The sequence below is a fragment of the Notolepis coatsorum genome, assembly GCF_963971535.1.
Source record: "Notolepis coatsorum genome assembly, contig: SCAFFOLD_579, whole genome shotgun sequence".
In the NCBI taxonomy this organism is placed as follows: Eukaryota; Metazoa; Chordata; class Actinopteri; order Aulopiformes; family Paralepididae; genus Notolepis; species Notolepis coatsorum.
The window spans coordinates 25,116-39,892 of NW_028169646.1; the positions used below are offsets into that span (position 1 = coordinate 25,116).

General features: G+C 42.7%; 1 protein-coding gene across 1 annotated transcript in view; it reads left to right on the forward strand.

Annotated features, from left to right (window-relative positions):
• LOC311248689 (apolipoprotein B-100-like) overlaps positions 1–14,777 on the forward strand; it is a gene marked incomplete at both ends in the record, with an annotated part of 62,832 nt that overhangs the window by 24,872 nt on the left and 23,183 nt on the right. The window contains 13 exons of the mRNA XM_084339532.1: positions 232–344; positions 788–927; positions 3,239–3,566; positions 8,346–8,470; positions 8,820–8,911; positions 9,492–9,936; positions 10,055–10,169; positions 10,290–10,436; positions 11,113–11,324; positions 11,465–11,600; positions 13,920–14,096; positions 14,208–14,411; positions 14,549–14,719. Of these exons, the coding sequence (XP_084195658.1) occupies positions 232–344; positions 788–927; positions 3,239–3,566; positions 8,346–8,470; positions 8,820–8,911; positions 9,492–9,936; positions 10,055–10,169; positions 10,290–10,436; positions 11,113–11,324; positions 11,465–11,600; positions 13,920–14,096; positions 14,208–14,411; positions 14,549–14,719 (2,405 nt within the window). The remainder of the gene's footprint in view (positions 1–231; positions 345–787; positions 928–3,238; positions 3,567–8,345; positions 8,471–8,819; positions 8,912–9,491; positions 9,937–10,054; positions 10,170–10,289; positions 10,437–11,112; positions 11,325–11,464; positions 11,601–13,919; positions 14,097–14,207; positions 14,412–14,548; positions 14,720–14,777) is intronic.

Consider the following 14,777-nt stretch of genomic DNA (forward strand, 5'->3'; position numbering starts at 1 on the left):
CGGTATCGGTTGATATCTGTATCGGTATCGGAAATTAAGAGTTGGACAATAACGGAATATCGGTATCGGTAAAAAAGCCAATATCGAGCATCCCTACTATATACCCAAGTCCACAGTTTCTTTTCTCAAGCGAAGAGAGAGCCTTTATGGATATCAAACTTTATTATTAAAAAAAGATGTATCCTATTTCCCAGCCTTCTAATGTCTAACTCTTAACTCAACCCTCTTCAGTGGGCGAAAGGTTCCAGAACTTCAGGAGGTATGTGTACCAGTATGAAGCCCAAACCTTGAGCGGAGTGGCCGTGGCAACCGATGTCAAGAATGGTCCCAAAGTGTCCTGCAAGGTGAGCCTCGGTGCCACCAGCACCCCTACCATGTCACCTTAACCCTTTCACTGCCACACGACAGCCGGTTAACCCTTTCACTGTGACAATACAGAAGCACCCCTACCATGTCACCTTAGAAAAAAGTGACAGATCTAATACCATTCCTTTTTATCATTGAACTTTTGTTTTATCCTGGTTAGTGAGATTCAAGATCTCTTTTTCAAGAAAGACCACATTAACATACCATGGATTACACACATACACACATCTGAAAACATCCATAAAATATTCTTCATTAAAGAAAAAGAGAGACCTGTCCGAGAAGGTTAGCAGTACACATAGCTCCAAAACACAACATAAAACGTATATATATATATATCAATATAAACACTCAAGCTAATAGCGCAAAAGTATAACAAAAGTGCAAGGGGAAACAGGAATGTACTTTCTTTGTTGTACAGGTTGAAATCGATGTGCCCCGAACCTGCAGCTTCATCGTGCGAACAAGCGAGTGCTCTCTGAGCAAGATGGTCAACATGGAGGCGGGTGCCCCAGTGTTTGGTGCTGTGGATGCTTGGACCTTCGAGGCTGCCATGGCAAAGTAAGTCATCTTACAGTAGCTATGTCACAAGGTAGAGCTAACTCTTGGCTGAAGAGCTACTTGGAAAACAGACAGCAATGTGTGCAAATTAATGACACTGTCAGGATTTAGGAAGGTCACCTGTGGAATACCCCAGGGATCGGTGATAGGTCCAAAGCTTTTTATACTTTATATTAATGATATTTGCAATGTTACTGAACTGTTCAAATTCTTTATTTTTGCAGACCATACAAATGTATATTGCTCAGGAAGTAATTTAAAGGAACTTCTGTTTAATATTGAAAGTGAGCTGTAAATTCTCAATTTATTTTAAAATTGTCTCTCAATATTAAGAAAACTACATTTATGGTACGAAACAAAATTGATGGGGATATCATGTAAAAAATCTGTGGTGTTAAAATTTAAAGAGTTTGAGATAACATTTCTAGGAGTAGTTATTGAAAATGAACATGAAAAGAACATATTAACTATATTCAAGGACATTTTCAAAAAAGGCAGTAGCAATCCTGTATACATGTAAGGATATGAAACTATAAGGCCTTGTACATAATTTACTGCTCACTTATACTTCCTTACATATCATACTGTGTGGAAGTATGGGGGTCGACATTTAAAAAGACTAAACTAAAACCAATAATCTTACTGCAAAAGTGGGCAAAAATAATGCAAATAATGTGCAGAGCTAAAGCAAAGTTACTCTCGGACTGTGTGCAACGTCTTTTTTTCAACACATGAAAGAAAATGTGATTTGAAAGACATTTGTAAAATTACTGTTCAAAAAGCTAAGAAAGGGATTAAAAGGAGATGTATTTCTATTGTTGGGGAACGTGTGGAACAATGCTGATGAGTATGAATAGTATGAATGAGTAATTCATTTTTGGTTTTAAAAAAAAAAACGGTTTGTATAGCTATTTTTTAAGCTTACAAATGTGAATAATTCTTATTTTGTTATTCTTTTGTTTCTGTTTTGGAGGCTTCATTTGATAGGAATATTGGTCAGGCATGTATAAGCATTGCTTGGAGTTAAGGGGCCAAGAAGAAGATGTATCAGCATTATGCTTCAGCCTGTACCTTTTCAGTCACTGTAAAATCAAAGACCGTTGACAGTCTGAGATGATTGTGCCTATTGTATTGTGTGAGATGACTGAATACAACTACTACTACTACTACCCCTCCCAACAAATATTCTGGGATCTCTGGTACTGCTCGATGATCCTGGTATTCTGGGATCTCTGGTACTGCTCGATGATCCTGGTATGCTGGGATCTCTGGTACTGCTCGATGCTCCTGGTATTCTGGGATCTCTGGTACTGCTCGATGATCCTGGTATTCTGGGATCTCTGGTACTGCTCGATGATCCTGGTATTCTGGGATCTCTGGTACTGCTCGATGATCCTGGTATTCTGGGATCTCTGGTACTGCTCGATGATCCTGGTATTCTGGGATCTCTGGTACTGCTCGATGATCCTGGTATTCTGGGATCTCTGGTACTGCTCGATGATCCTGGTATTCTGGGATCTCTGGTACTGCTCGATGATCCTGGTATTCTGGGATCTCTGGTACTGCTCGATGATCCTGGTATTCTGGGATCTCTGGTACTGCTCGATGATCCTGGTATTCTGGGATCTCTGGTACTGCTCGATGATCCTGGTATTCTGGGATCTCTGGTACTGCTCGATGATTCTAACACTTGAGGCATATAAGCAGGGATGTAGAGGGTTAAACCCACCTAAACTCAGTTAACCCACCTTTTTAGGATCATATAAAATGCGATGGTTGAAATTCTATAGTATAGATATACTGTATTAATATCAGATTGATGCAAGGTATACGAAAATATGGTATTTTCTTAGGGAAATAAAAAAAGATGTATACTATTTTGAACCAAAATGTATATACTACGGGTGATTATTGGTGTTCCTGTGATCATCGATCCGAGTTCATAGTTTATCCTCGTTTCATTTTGCCGATCGATCTGCCCTCCTTGTTCAGGAACCCTAACCCTGACCCTCCTTGTTCAGGAACCCTAACCCTAACTCTCCTTGTTCAGGAACCCTAACCCTAACCCTCCTTGTTCAGGAACCCTAAACCTAACCCTCCTTGTTCAGGAACCCTAACCCTAACCCTCCTTGTTCAGGAACCCTAACCCTAACCCTCCTTGTTCAGGAACCCTAACCCTAACCCTCCTTGTTCAGGAACCCTAACCCTAACCCTCCTTGTTCAGGAACCCTAACCCTAACCCTCCTTGTTCAGGAACCCTAACCCTAACCCTCCTTGTTCAGGAACCCTAACCCTAACCCTCCTTGTTCAGGAACTCCCTGAAGGTCACAGTTGAGGGACGGACAGACGTCAAGCTCTTCCCCGAGGCCGACGAGCCCGTCTTCATCCTGAACATCAAGAGGGGCATCATCTCTGCCCTGGTTGTGCCCGTCCTGGAGGAGGAGAGGAAACAGCGATCCTCATTCTATCCCCCTCGTCATTGGCAGGCCACCGTGCACGGAGTCTGCGACTCCGTCTACACCGTCAACGCCGCAGAGGACATCGCCACGGATGTGACCATTACCAGAGACCTGTCTGGATGTGACCGCTTCATTGCTCAGAGGGAACACACTAGCCCCCTGGCCCTCATCTCTGGCATGGTAAGAGGGACCACACTAGCCCCCTGGCCCTCATCTCTGGCATGGTAAGAGGGACCACACTAGCCCCCTGGCCCTCATCTCTGGCATGGTAAGAGGGACCACACTAGCCCCCTGGCCCTCATCTCTGGCATGGTAAGAGGGACCACACTAGCCCCCTGGCCCTCATCTCTGGCATGGTAAGAGGGACCACACTAGCCCCCTGGCCCTCATCTCTGGCATGGTAAGAGGGACCACACTAGCCCCCTGGCCCTCATCTCTGGCATGGTAAGAGGGACCACACTAGCCCCCTGGCCCTCATCTCTGGCATGGTAAGAGGGACCACACTAGCCCCCTGGCCCTCATCTCTGGCATGGTAAGAGGGACCACACTAGCCCCCTGGCCCTCATCTCTGGCATGGTAAGAGGGACCACACTAGCCCCCTGGCCCTCATCTCTGGCATGGTAAGAGGGACCACACTAGCCCCCTGGCCCTCATCTCTGGCATGGTAAGAGGGACCACACTAGCCCCCTGGCCCTCATCTCTGGCATGGTAAGCGTTTACACAATGTCAGTGTTCTAACAACAACAAGTGCATTTGTTTATTTATGGATCCCCATTAGTCTACACCCATGGGTGAAAGACTATTCTTCATGGGGTCCTAACACACAACCTACAACATTACAGTACATTACATTTCAGTAACAAAAAAACTATAAAAACATAACAAACACCTAAGCCCTAAGCACATTCTCAACATCTTCAAAATCTCACCAAAGAAAACTCACAAAGGCTCCAACCACAAATACTAACTAAACTAAACTAACAATACTAACTAAATAAATCAGTAACTCAACTGTATTTCACCATTCATAACAGCATCCTTAAACTAGGTGTTACGATTGGGTAGGTGTGTTGGACTTGGACCCAATTGCAGAGTTGAACATAGGAGGCGGAATGCGATAGTTGTTCTTTCACAATTAAACAGTTTCTTTACTGTGAACAGGAAGCATAACACGATAAAGCAAATACTTTGAAACAGGCAAATCAAAGGGAAGACGTAAGTCTCCAAAAACGAGGAAGTAGTTCTAAACTCGAACTGAGAAATGTTTGTAGGGAAAACATCCACACGATAATACATTAATTCATAAATTGAATACTAAATGTACAAAGCACGACACCACTCTTTGTATCACCATTATGCTCCCGACATGAGCGATAACAAATGCTTCAGGTACTGAAAGATAAGTGTTTCTAGCCTTTGATCATTTAATCCACTCGTCACCTGCTCCTCCGTCAAAGTCTCTGATCAACGCGTCTGCTCGCCTCCGCGTTGTGTCTTAATCTAATTTACCCCGGAAGGAACTCACATCTCATAACATTCTCCCCCTAGCAACAGGGCCCCGCCCCCTCTTCTCGTTACTATGTGACACTACGTGCAACGGCTGGTCACCTTTAACACACTAAACGTCCTCTTCTATCGATGTCGAACTCTCCCCATAGCTCTGACCAAACCTCCCCCACCAGTGCATATCAGTTGTTGATATTACCAGCTTGCAGACGACCTTGGAGCCCATGGCTCTATATTAGCCTGTGGCTTCCCAGTAACTTGAAAACACACACCACTAAATACTGTCCTCCTCATCTGAGATCTAATAGCAGATGCTGTCATCTCCAGATATTTACATTATATCCACATTGAAAAACAAGGGCCCTCATTTATCAATTTTTCTTAGAAAGTATTCTATTTTCATACGTAAGCACAGAATTTAGAATGTGTGCACGCACAAAAAAAAGGGATTTATCAACCGTGTGTATACAGGTCCTACGCTCCTCCGTGTTGATAAATACCTCTTTGTTCTACCGTCAATGCTTGTGCATGATTATCCATATATGGTCATGAAAGTGATGAAACACCCCCCATGGGATGTGAAATAATGGACTGACCCGAGCGGAACTCTGAGAAACTTCACGGGAGATTGTTCACTGAGGCGCTGCCGAACCAAGAAGACACAACGCGTGTTATGGGATAAATAAAAGGCTGACTTGTAAACGGTGATGTCAGATATCAACGGCTCCCTAAGACCATTGCTGCAATTCTGCCTGGACAGCTCAAAATACTAATAAAGACCGTTCGTTGACCACTGTTTGGCGTTGGTGGTTTGATTGATTGATTGAAAAGTTTGTTAACAGATTGCAGAATGGGTACAGTAGCCTACAGTACAGCTCAATACATACAATTATTAAGGGGATGCAGACCAGAGAAAGACTTTCGTCTTGTTTACATCAGGGTCCCCCATTTTCAATTCATCATGTGTGTGTCATTATAACCGTGCTGTAATATGAATGCCTTTATTAGTTGTGTTCGATTGGCTATAATATGATTTTTAGAGGCATCTATTTTGAATGAATGAATGAATGAAAACTTTATTTAACAGATTGCAGAATGGGTACAATACAGTACGGCTCAATACACACAATTGTTAAGGGGATGCAGACCAGAGAAAGACGTTTGTCTTGTTTACATCAGGGTCCCCCCCTGTTGTTGTCGGTATTAGCCTAATAATACCGACAACAAAATAGATGCCTCTAAAAATCATATACTATTAGGTAGCCTATATGAATTACATATAATAGCAGCCATAGCCTACATTATGCAACAGTAACTTGCGCATACCAGTGTATGCGACGGACCAGTGTATACCTTATATCATATTCATATAATAGTTTACTCTGAGTCTATCAGCATACCAGCATGTAATACGTTCTGAGTGTGTATCTACCTCAACTCCTTATTAAATTTGCGCATAGATTGCAGAAATACGGGAACGTTTTGATTTATATTAAAAGGCTTTGACATTGTAAAACTAAATACGTGGAATTCTGTAAGCATAATACAAGTCATATCACCCACACGATATATGCTCTGTGTCCAGAGCATGTATGCTTTTCATTCATTTAAGACATTATTGCAAGGGTTGTAATACACATACACCCTGGTCTCATTGCAATGCGTTTTTTATTCTTTCTTATACAGTAGGAAGGGGAAGAACACTATCGTGGGTGTTCATATGACTTGTATTCTGCTTACAGCTTCGAAATTCCACTTGTTTCGTTTAACGTAAAGCCTTTTAAATATAATCAAAACGTTCCCGTGTTTCTGCGGTCTGTGCGCAAAATAATAACAAGTTGAGTTACGCGGAGCGCAGTCAGTCAGTACACCCCGTATATTCCGACGATAACGCTATATAAACCATGCTGCATTCATTCGGAGATAAAGACCTATTATTCCAAATGCTATTTATAGGGTTGACCATAATTACACTACTGTTGCTATTTTACAATGAACTATAATGAATTACGGTTCATACAGAACATGCCAGTGTTGAAACTAATGCACAGAAGCGTATTTCCTTGTTGTAATAATATATTCTACCAACGGGCGCCAGCTACGCATGGTCCGACCTGTGCTTAAATATACACACAAAGTCAAGCACAAGTTCAAATTGATAAATCCCACACTTTGCTTAGAAATTATCGTACGCACGGGTTACGCACATATCTGTGCGTACGCCACGTTGATAAATGAGGGCCAAGGATTCTATCAGGTAGTACTCACGCCTGTGGACAGAGAAGAACTGACAAAGAGAGAGGACATCAGGTGAGCAATGAGCATATGAAGGAGTGTCAACTACACACAGCAGGCGTTAATTAGCAATCAGGGCAAATTAGAAGAGAGGAAGGGTGAAATACTCCAGGGTGGCGCTAGGACTTTTACTCCTACCAGAGAGCAAAAGACCCAAACGTTACAACTAGGTACATCAGGCGTGTAGGGCTCCACCTACCCCAAAAGTCTGGGTCCAAGCTATAACAGGCATTTTTGCTCATAGTCAGCTTGCAAAGTGACATCCCAAATCAAATCTTGTAATTGCAGATCATTAGTCTATTGTGGCCTTGCAATTGACTCTCTCGGGTTAAACATATATGTTGAGTCCAATTTGCTAGTGAGGGAAGATGAATGTCTCTTTTTGTTTATATCTGAAATGAGTTTACACATTTCTATTCATATCTAAATTGGCTACTTTTTCTACATTGTCTACATCAGCTTTTACTTTAGCCTGCATCTCATTTGGCTTGATTTCATTGAGATGCTCTGTGGTGTTGTTCAATGTTTAAAGATCATTGTGTAAGTCACGCAATGTCATTGCTCATAAATATCAGCAAATAGCTGATTAAACAATAATCACTGAAAGATAAACATGTTATGGCAACTGTAAGCATATATTATGTATTGAGTAAGACAATGCATTAGGCATATGATTGATGCCATTTATAAACATATTAACAACCCAGGTCTGGGAAAATGGTAACATTTATTTTAAAGGACCAATTGGATATGATCTTCCTTTTTGAAACGTTGTCTTTGTTTGGGTATTTGTTTGTTATTTTAGGTGTGTGTGTGTGTGGGTGGGTGGGGGGGTGTGTGTGTGTGTGTGTGTGTGGGTGTGTGTGCGGGGGGGGGGGGGGGGTTATAGCCTATATCAGTTTGTGATTTTACAACTTATTTTCATTGGTTACTGATTAAGACTATAAAATGATAGATACTGTTGTGTTAGAAGTGATTTGTGATTAATGTGTAGAAGTGATTTATGATTAACATGCTATTGCTGGATGGGTCAGGCGGGGGTCAAATCATGTCCATTTACATGATCAATATAAGCACCTTTCAGGTGTATCAGCACTCTGTTACCTTCCCGCTTTCATGATATAACAAAACATGATATTTTTTCATCCTTCCCATCAGCACTACCCTCTCTCCAAGATGATTAGCAGCACCCAGACCTGCAATTACAACTTTGACAACCAGAAGAAACACATGACGGCTGGAACCTGCACCGAGAAGCACATCTTCTTGCCTTTCTCTCACCAGTAAGTACCTACAGGGATACAACAATGGTACAGTCCAAACCTGCCAGTCTACAAAATGGTAGCAGTGCAAACATATAGGCTGATTCTTTCAATTGTTGGAATCTTCTTGTTTTTTGTATGTATCTACCAATGGCATGGTAGAGAACCTTTTGTTATTGTTATGGAGATACATGCATTTCGTAGCTATATAGCCATAGTATTTCATAGTATGTTTCAGAATTCTGACAAATGGTATTCCACAAAAATTCAGATCAATTAAGATGTTCTGTAATATGAAATAAATAATTTTGCCTTGTGTCAACATCATGGCTATTTGCTGACATTTTGTCGTCATTTGTTCTTAAAATAGAAATGAACATGGAGTTTCCACTGAAGTGAAACAGACTCTGACTCTGCAGGAGACCAACAAAATAAAAAAAAAGGACAGGGTCTTTGATCACAGTGAGTATTTGTTATTGTTTGTTTAGGTCTTTGAATATGTCAAAATATGTAAAAGTGGGCGGCTAGGTGGTGTAGTGGGCAAGGCACTCGCCACCAACGCAGGAGACGCTGGGTTTGAGCCCAGCTCTCGGCATTGCTACCAGCTTGGCTGGTCGCTCATACTAACACAATTGGCAGTGTTAGGGGTGGGAAAGCTGGTGGGTGGGTCCTGGTTGTTGTAAACAGCGACTCCTACAGTTCGGTCGGGGCGCCTGCACAGCAAGGGAAGGATCTGGATGGAGGTAGTGTGACCTTCTACACGTTACACTCTCCCAGTGGGAGTCTGCGCGGCCAGGCTGGCTGCCGGCTGGCTGCACATGTGTCGGAGGAAAGCATGTGATAGTCTCAGGCCTCCCGGACCAACAGTAGGGGGGGAGTGCGCAACAACCAGGAAGGGGGTTGGGAATTGGCATAACGACTAACAGTGGGATGGGAGAAAAATCGGAAAAAGGAGGGGGGGGAGATAATAATAAAAAAAAATATATATATGTAAAAGTTTGCAGCAAAGTCTTACTGGTTCCTGTATTATTATTCTGCAAAGATGAAGACAACCTAAAGTTCCTGCCCATGGAGGCTGTTGAGGACAAGGCCCCGGTCCAGAGCACTGAGGCTGTCATGGCCGCCATGAGGGAGCTGAACACCCTGTCTGAACACTCTATGGGTCACCAGCGTGCCGCCATCTTCCAGAGGCTCGTGTCTGAGCTTCGTGGCCTGGAGAGCCAGACCATTCGCCCTCATGCAAATGAGATGATGGAGATGTCCAACTCCCTGACGTTCCAAGCCCTGGCCCAGTGTGGTACCCCAGGCTGCAACAGTGCCCTGCTGTACATCCTCAGTACCTTCGACAGTTCTGCGTTCGACGCCGCCGTCTACGCTCTGAGTCTCCTGCCCAACCCCTCCCGTCTTATGGCCAAAGACATGCTGGACATGGCTCGGGAGAAAAGGAGCAAGCCCATCATGTATGCCCTGAGCAACGTGGTCAGGAGGTCAGTAGAAACCAGCTATTTCCACTTGTGAGCGTCAAAGAAATCCATTTCACATCTCATTACGGTGACGGTGAACAGTGTGTTTATTTGCGTGTGAACGCCGTGCTTTGGTTTCCAGGCTGTACCAGGCCGAGGGCGTCACCCCCGAGATCACTGCCGTGTCCGAGTTCACGGCTTCTATTCTGGGCACCGATTGCGCCGGGGAGAAAGAGTTGACCTTATTGGCTCTGAGGGTAAGCAACCATTTATGAAATCGAGCCCTAAATGCACTCCTTATAATCAAACGCTATAAGAACATATCGAGTTACTGACATGTTTTTCTGTGTTCCTATCCTATTCCATCCAATTTGCAGGTTGTTGGTAACATAGGAGATGCTATGGAGGCTGCGGATCCCAGTGTAAAGACCACCCTTCTGACGTGCATGAGACAGCCGGCCGCCGCGCTGTCCGTCCAGCTGGCTGCCATCCAGGCCTTCAGACGCATGTCTGTAACCGAGGAGGTAAATAACCAGCAAGACCCTTTTGAAGGTCAATACAGTAGGCAGTGATGTACCTGAACGTATTCAATGAATGATCGTTCATGAACTTGTTCATATTTTGGGCGAACGTCAACTGAACGTACTGTGTTTCCGCTAGATGAACGTAATTGTGAACACGTTCATTCTCGGCGCTCTATCACAGTATAACTTCGTTCAAAAGTGTGCCAGATTTGGGATGGCCGCACGGGCGCACACACACACAAACACACCGAAAGGTTTCGGTGTGTGCGTGTTGCGTGCAGAGAGAGAGACTCGTTACGCAGGCCGCCCCTTCAAGGCAATGGTCGGGGAAACACTGATAAATAATCACAGTGTGATGGAAATGCCAGTATTCTGATTGCTGTCTGTGGTTCTACATGGGTTGTGGCAATAATTTTGACAAATAATAGCTCGCAGCAACATATTGAAAAAAGAACTATAAACTAGTTCATTTTTTAAACCATGAACTTTAGTTAAACATTTTTTATTATGAACTGAACTAGTTCATTTTAAAATGTGTGAACTGTGAACTGAACTAGTTAATGTAGAAAGTGAACTTTCCCAATACTGACAGTAGGAATAAGTTATAGTTTTTAGACAAACCTCCTCCCTCCCATAATACATCAACGGATAAGTGTCTGCATGTGTACCTCTACAGGTGCGCTCTAACATCCAGGGAGTCAGCCAGTATGCCAAGGAAGCGGTGCAGAAGCGCATTGCAGCCTACCTGATTTTGATGAGGCATCCTGAAGCCAGTGACCTGGAGTTGGTGAGGAAGGTGCTCACCCAGGAGCAGGATGCGCAGGTCAAGGCCTTTGTGACCTCTCACATCTACAACATCATCAACTCCGAGGATCCTGAGACCCAGAAGTAAGAGTCCCTTGGAAGTGTCAGATGCAATTCGCTGAATAGAAACTCTCACCTTATATTATTCAGGCCTATTGGACCAACGATGCTGATTTATTTAACCAGCTAACTGACATTGACTTATTTAACGTGTTTCTTCTCAGGCTGGGTAGTAAGATCCTGAAAGTCCTGCAGGGCAATGACGTCAACGTCATCTTTGATCCTTCTAGCCAGTTGCCTAGGGAGGTGTTGCTGGAAACTACCTTGAAAGCCGTTGGCTACAATATGGATATCTGGGAGGTAAATTAAACTATGACCTATATGCATAATATACATATACATATATATATTAGTGCTGTCAATCGATTACAATATTGAATCTGATTAATCGCATGATTGTCCATAGTTAACTTGTGATTAATCGCATTAAAAAAATTTAAATAAAATGTATTTACCTTAACACTTTCGGGGCCATTTGGATCTGTCTAAAATCACTGTAGATGGCCAGCATATCATAATAGACTTGCACAGTCCGTGTGGCTGTTTGTAGAGCTAAATCTATACTTTATAGTATTGCTATCTGTCCATTCTCATTGTCAATTGAGACCATAAACCGTCCCTTCAAAATGGCTTAAAGAAATAATTTTTTAATCAATACGTTCTCATTTTATAGCGTCTTGAATATAAGCGTTATAAGGGATTTCGGCTAGGATGTTTCCTGGAAGGCGAGAGACAGGCCGCTAAGCTACTAACGTTAAATCCAGTGGCATTTCGGAAATACAGAAGCTACAGTTAAAACTCAAACTGCATATGATCGGTATTGATGGTCCACCATGAATGCATGAAGGGGCGGGGGACGTCGTTTCTGATGATTGATTACCAATAACCGTGTTAGCCTCAGTAGCCACATTCATTGATCGAGTGGATGACTATCAAAACAATGCCTGATCAGCGTGTAATTTACGTGAAAAAGATCTTACCGTGAGCCGGTTGGATCCCCCAGAGCATTTCCCAGTTATCGATCGCCATCTGGTAGATTGATATGTCCATTGGCTGATGATAAATTAATTTACTGCATAGTGAAATCCGCGTCCCAAAACGTATTCCGTGCAACAGGCTATAGGCATCATAGATATCTATATAGAACACTAGATAGCTTACCCGCGCTGCCGGCCAATGTAGAGCGACGTCGTCGTAGGGCGGCCATCTTGCTCGAGGCAGCTCAGCTACTGATAACATTAATGTCTACTTTTTTTTACTTAAAGGCATTTTTATTTTATTTTTTTTACAAACCGCTTGAATCATAGCCACGTTAATAATGCTTGTAATAAACCAAACCGTTTGTAAATCCGTCAATATTTCAGCGAGTATATTTTTGTCTGTGCAGCTCACTCAAGGCTGACTGGGGCAAGATGGCGGCGGTTCAGTGATGCTGTGACTCCGCCTTAAGCTATCTAGTGTTCTATATATATCTATGATAGGCATCGCTTCAGGTTAGTAGAAAACTACATTGGAAATCCAGAAAAAACAAGACAACTTCTGCCACAGGGAACACTGCATTATCGAGATAGCGCCCCTAAGCGGATCTGGCCGGTAATGCACTTTTTCGAATTCAAAGAGTAGGGTACTTCTGCAGTGCCGCTCGGCGACCTTTATTAAAGGTTATTAAATGGAATAAAAGCCAAAAAAACCTTGCCACGGAGATGTCCGTGGTTGGTTCTTTAAGCATGGATTCGAACCATGGATTTATCCGTGGTTCGTCCCCAATGTGTTAAACAGATATTTTTCAGGTTCCAAGTTTTAATACTCTTATCAACATGAGAGTCAACAAATGCTTGCTTTATGCAGCCATTTAACACAAAAGGATGACCCTCATGGATTGCAAATTTGCATCAAATTCAAAACAGAATGATGCACAAAATAACTTAAAATAAAATAATAATTTAAAACAATGAATAAAGTGTGCATGAAATAATAGGGGAAAGAAAACGTTAGGAACTTGTTACATTCACCCACACAAGGGCTGAGGACTCACACCCCACCCCCCTCTCTCTCACACACACTCCCAGCTCTCTTTCTCTCTTGCCCCTTCCTCATCTCTTTCACCCCCCTCTCTCTCACACACACACACACACACACACACACACACACACACACACACACACACACACACACACACACATTGAGTCAGAAACAAACATAGTATCAATGAGAGTATCAATAATACACCTGAGTGAAGAAAAGAAAATAGTGGCGTTAATAGAATCGGGCGTTAATACCACGTTAACTTTGACAGCCTTAATTATATATATATATATAACGCCCGATTCTATTAACGCCACTATTTATATATATATATATATATATCTAAATCTAAATCGGTTTGTCTTGTTGTCTGTAGATTGTAAATCTGTTTGTCTTGTTGTCTGTAGATTGTAAATCTGTTTGTCTTGTTGTCTGTAGATTGTGAATCTGTTTGTCTTGTTGTCTGTAGATTGTAAATCTGTTTGTCTTGTTGTCTGTAGATTGTAAATCTGTTTGTCTTGTTGTCTGTAGATTGTGAATCTGTTTGTCTTGTTGTCTGTAGATTGTAAATCTGTTTGTCTTGTTGGTCTGTAGATTGGCATGGAAGGCAAGGGCTTTGAGACAACCATTGAGCTTCTGTTTGGGAAGAACGGATTCTTCCCAGACACCGTCTCCAAGGCCATGTACTTGGCTGGAGATAAGATGCCAGGCAAGATTAATGCGGTTCTTGAGAAATTGTCTCCACTCGAGGGAGCTGAGGGACTGAGGAAGGTAATTATATCATGAATCTATGTTTCTCTCCTACATGCTGTTTCTCAGTGTTATTTGATAAAATATTAAATAAAAAGTGCTAATATTACCCCAATGACACTCTTTATTAAGGTGCGCGATAACATCCTAATGGGAATTGTCCATCATTTCAACAAACTGGCAAAGGAGCTGCAGACTCAGGACTCACCAGAGGCCATGACCTACCTGAAGATGATGGGAGCTGCGCTCGGTTATATCAAGGGCACCGACTTCCAATTCATCGCTCAAAACGCAGCAATGTACGCTGAGGTTCTACTGATGACTATGCCAACACAGGTACTATTTATCATTCTCACACATAATAGTAACAGCTGCTGAATTTATCTCAAGCCCCACCCCCTTTTTCATGATTCTCCAACCACAACAGTTGCTGGTGATAGAGAACCTTCAATTTATCTATATATTTGTTTCAGGCCATGAAGAAACAACTGATGTCCAGCACTGAAAATGAGATCTTCGCCCATTACATCTTCATGGACAACAAGTTCTCTCTCTCGACTGCATCTGGTTTCCCTCTCAAGTTTGCTCTGTCTGGTACCTTCGCTCCCGGAGCAAAGGGAGGAATCCGCATTTCACCAGACGTGGTATAATATCCTGCTCTTTATGGTCAACCGTCTTACAATGTTCCGTCAAAATAACCCG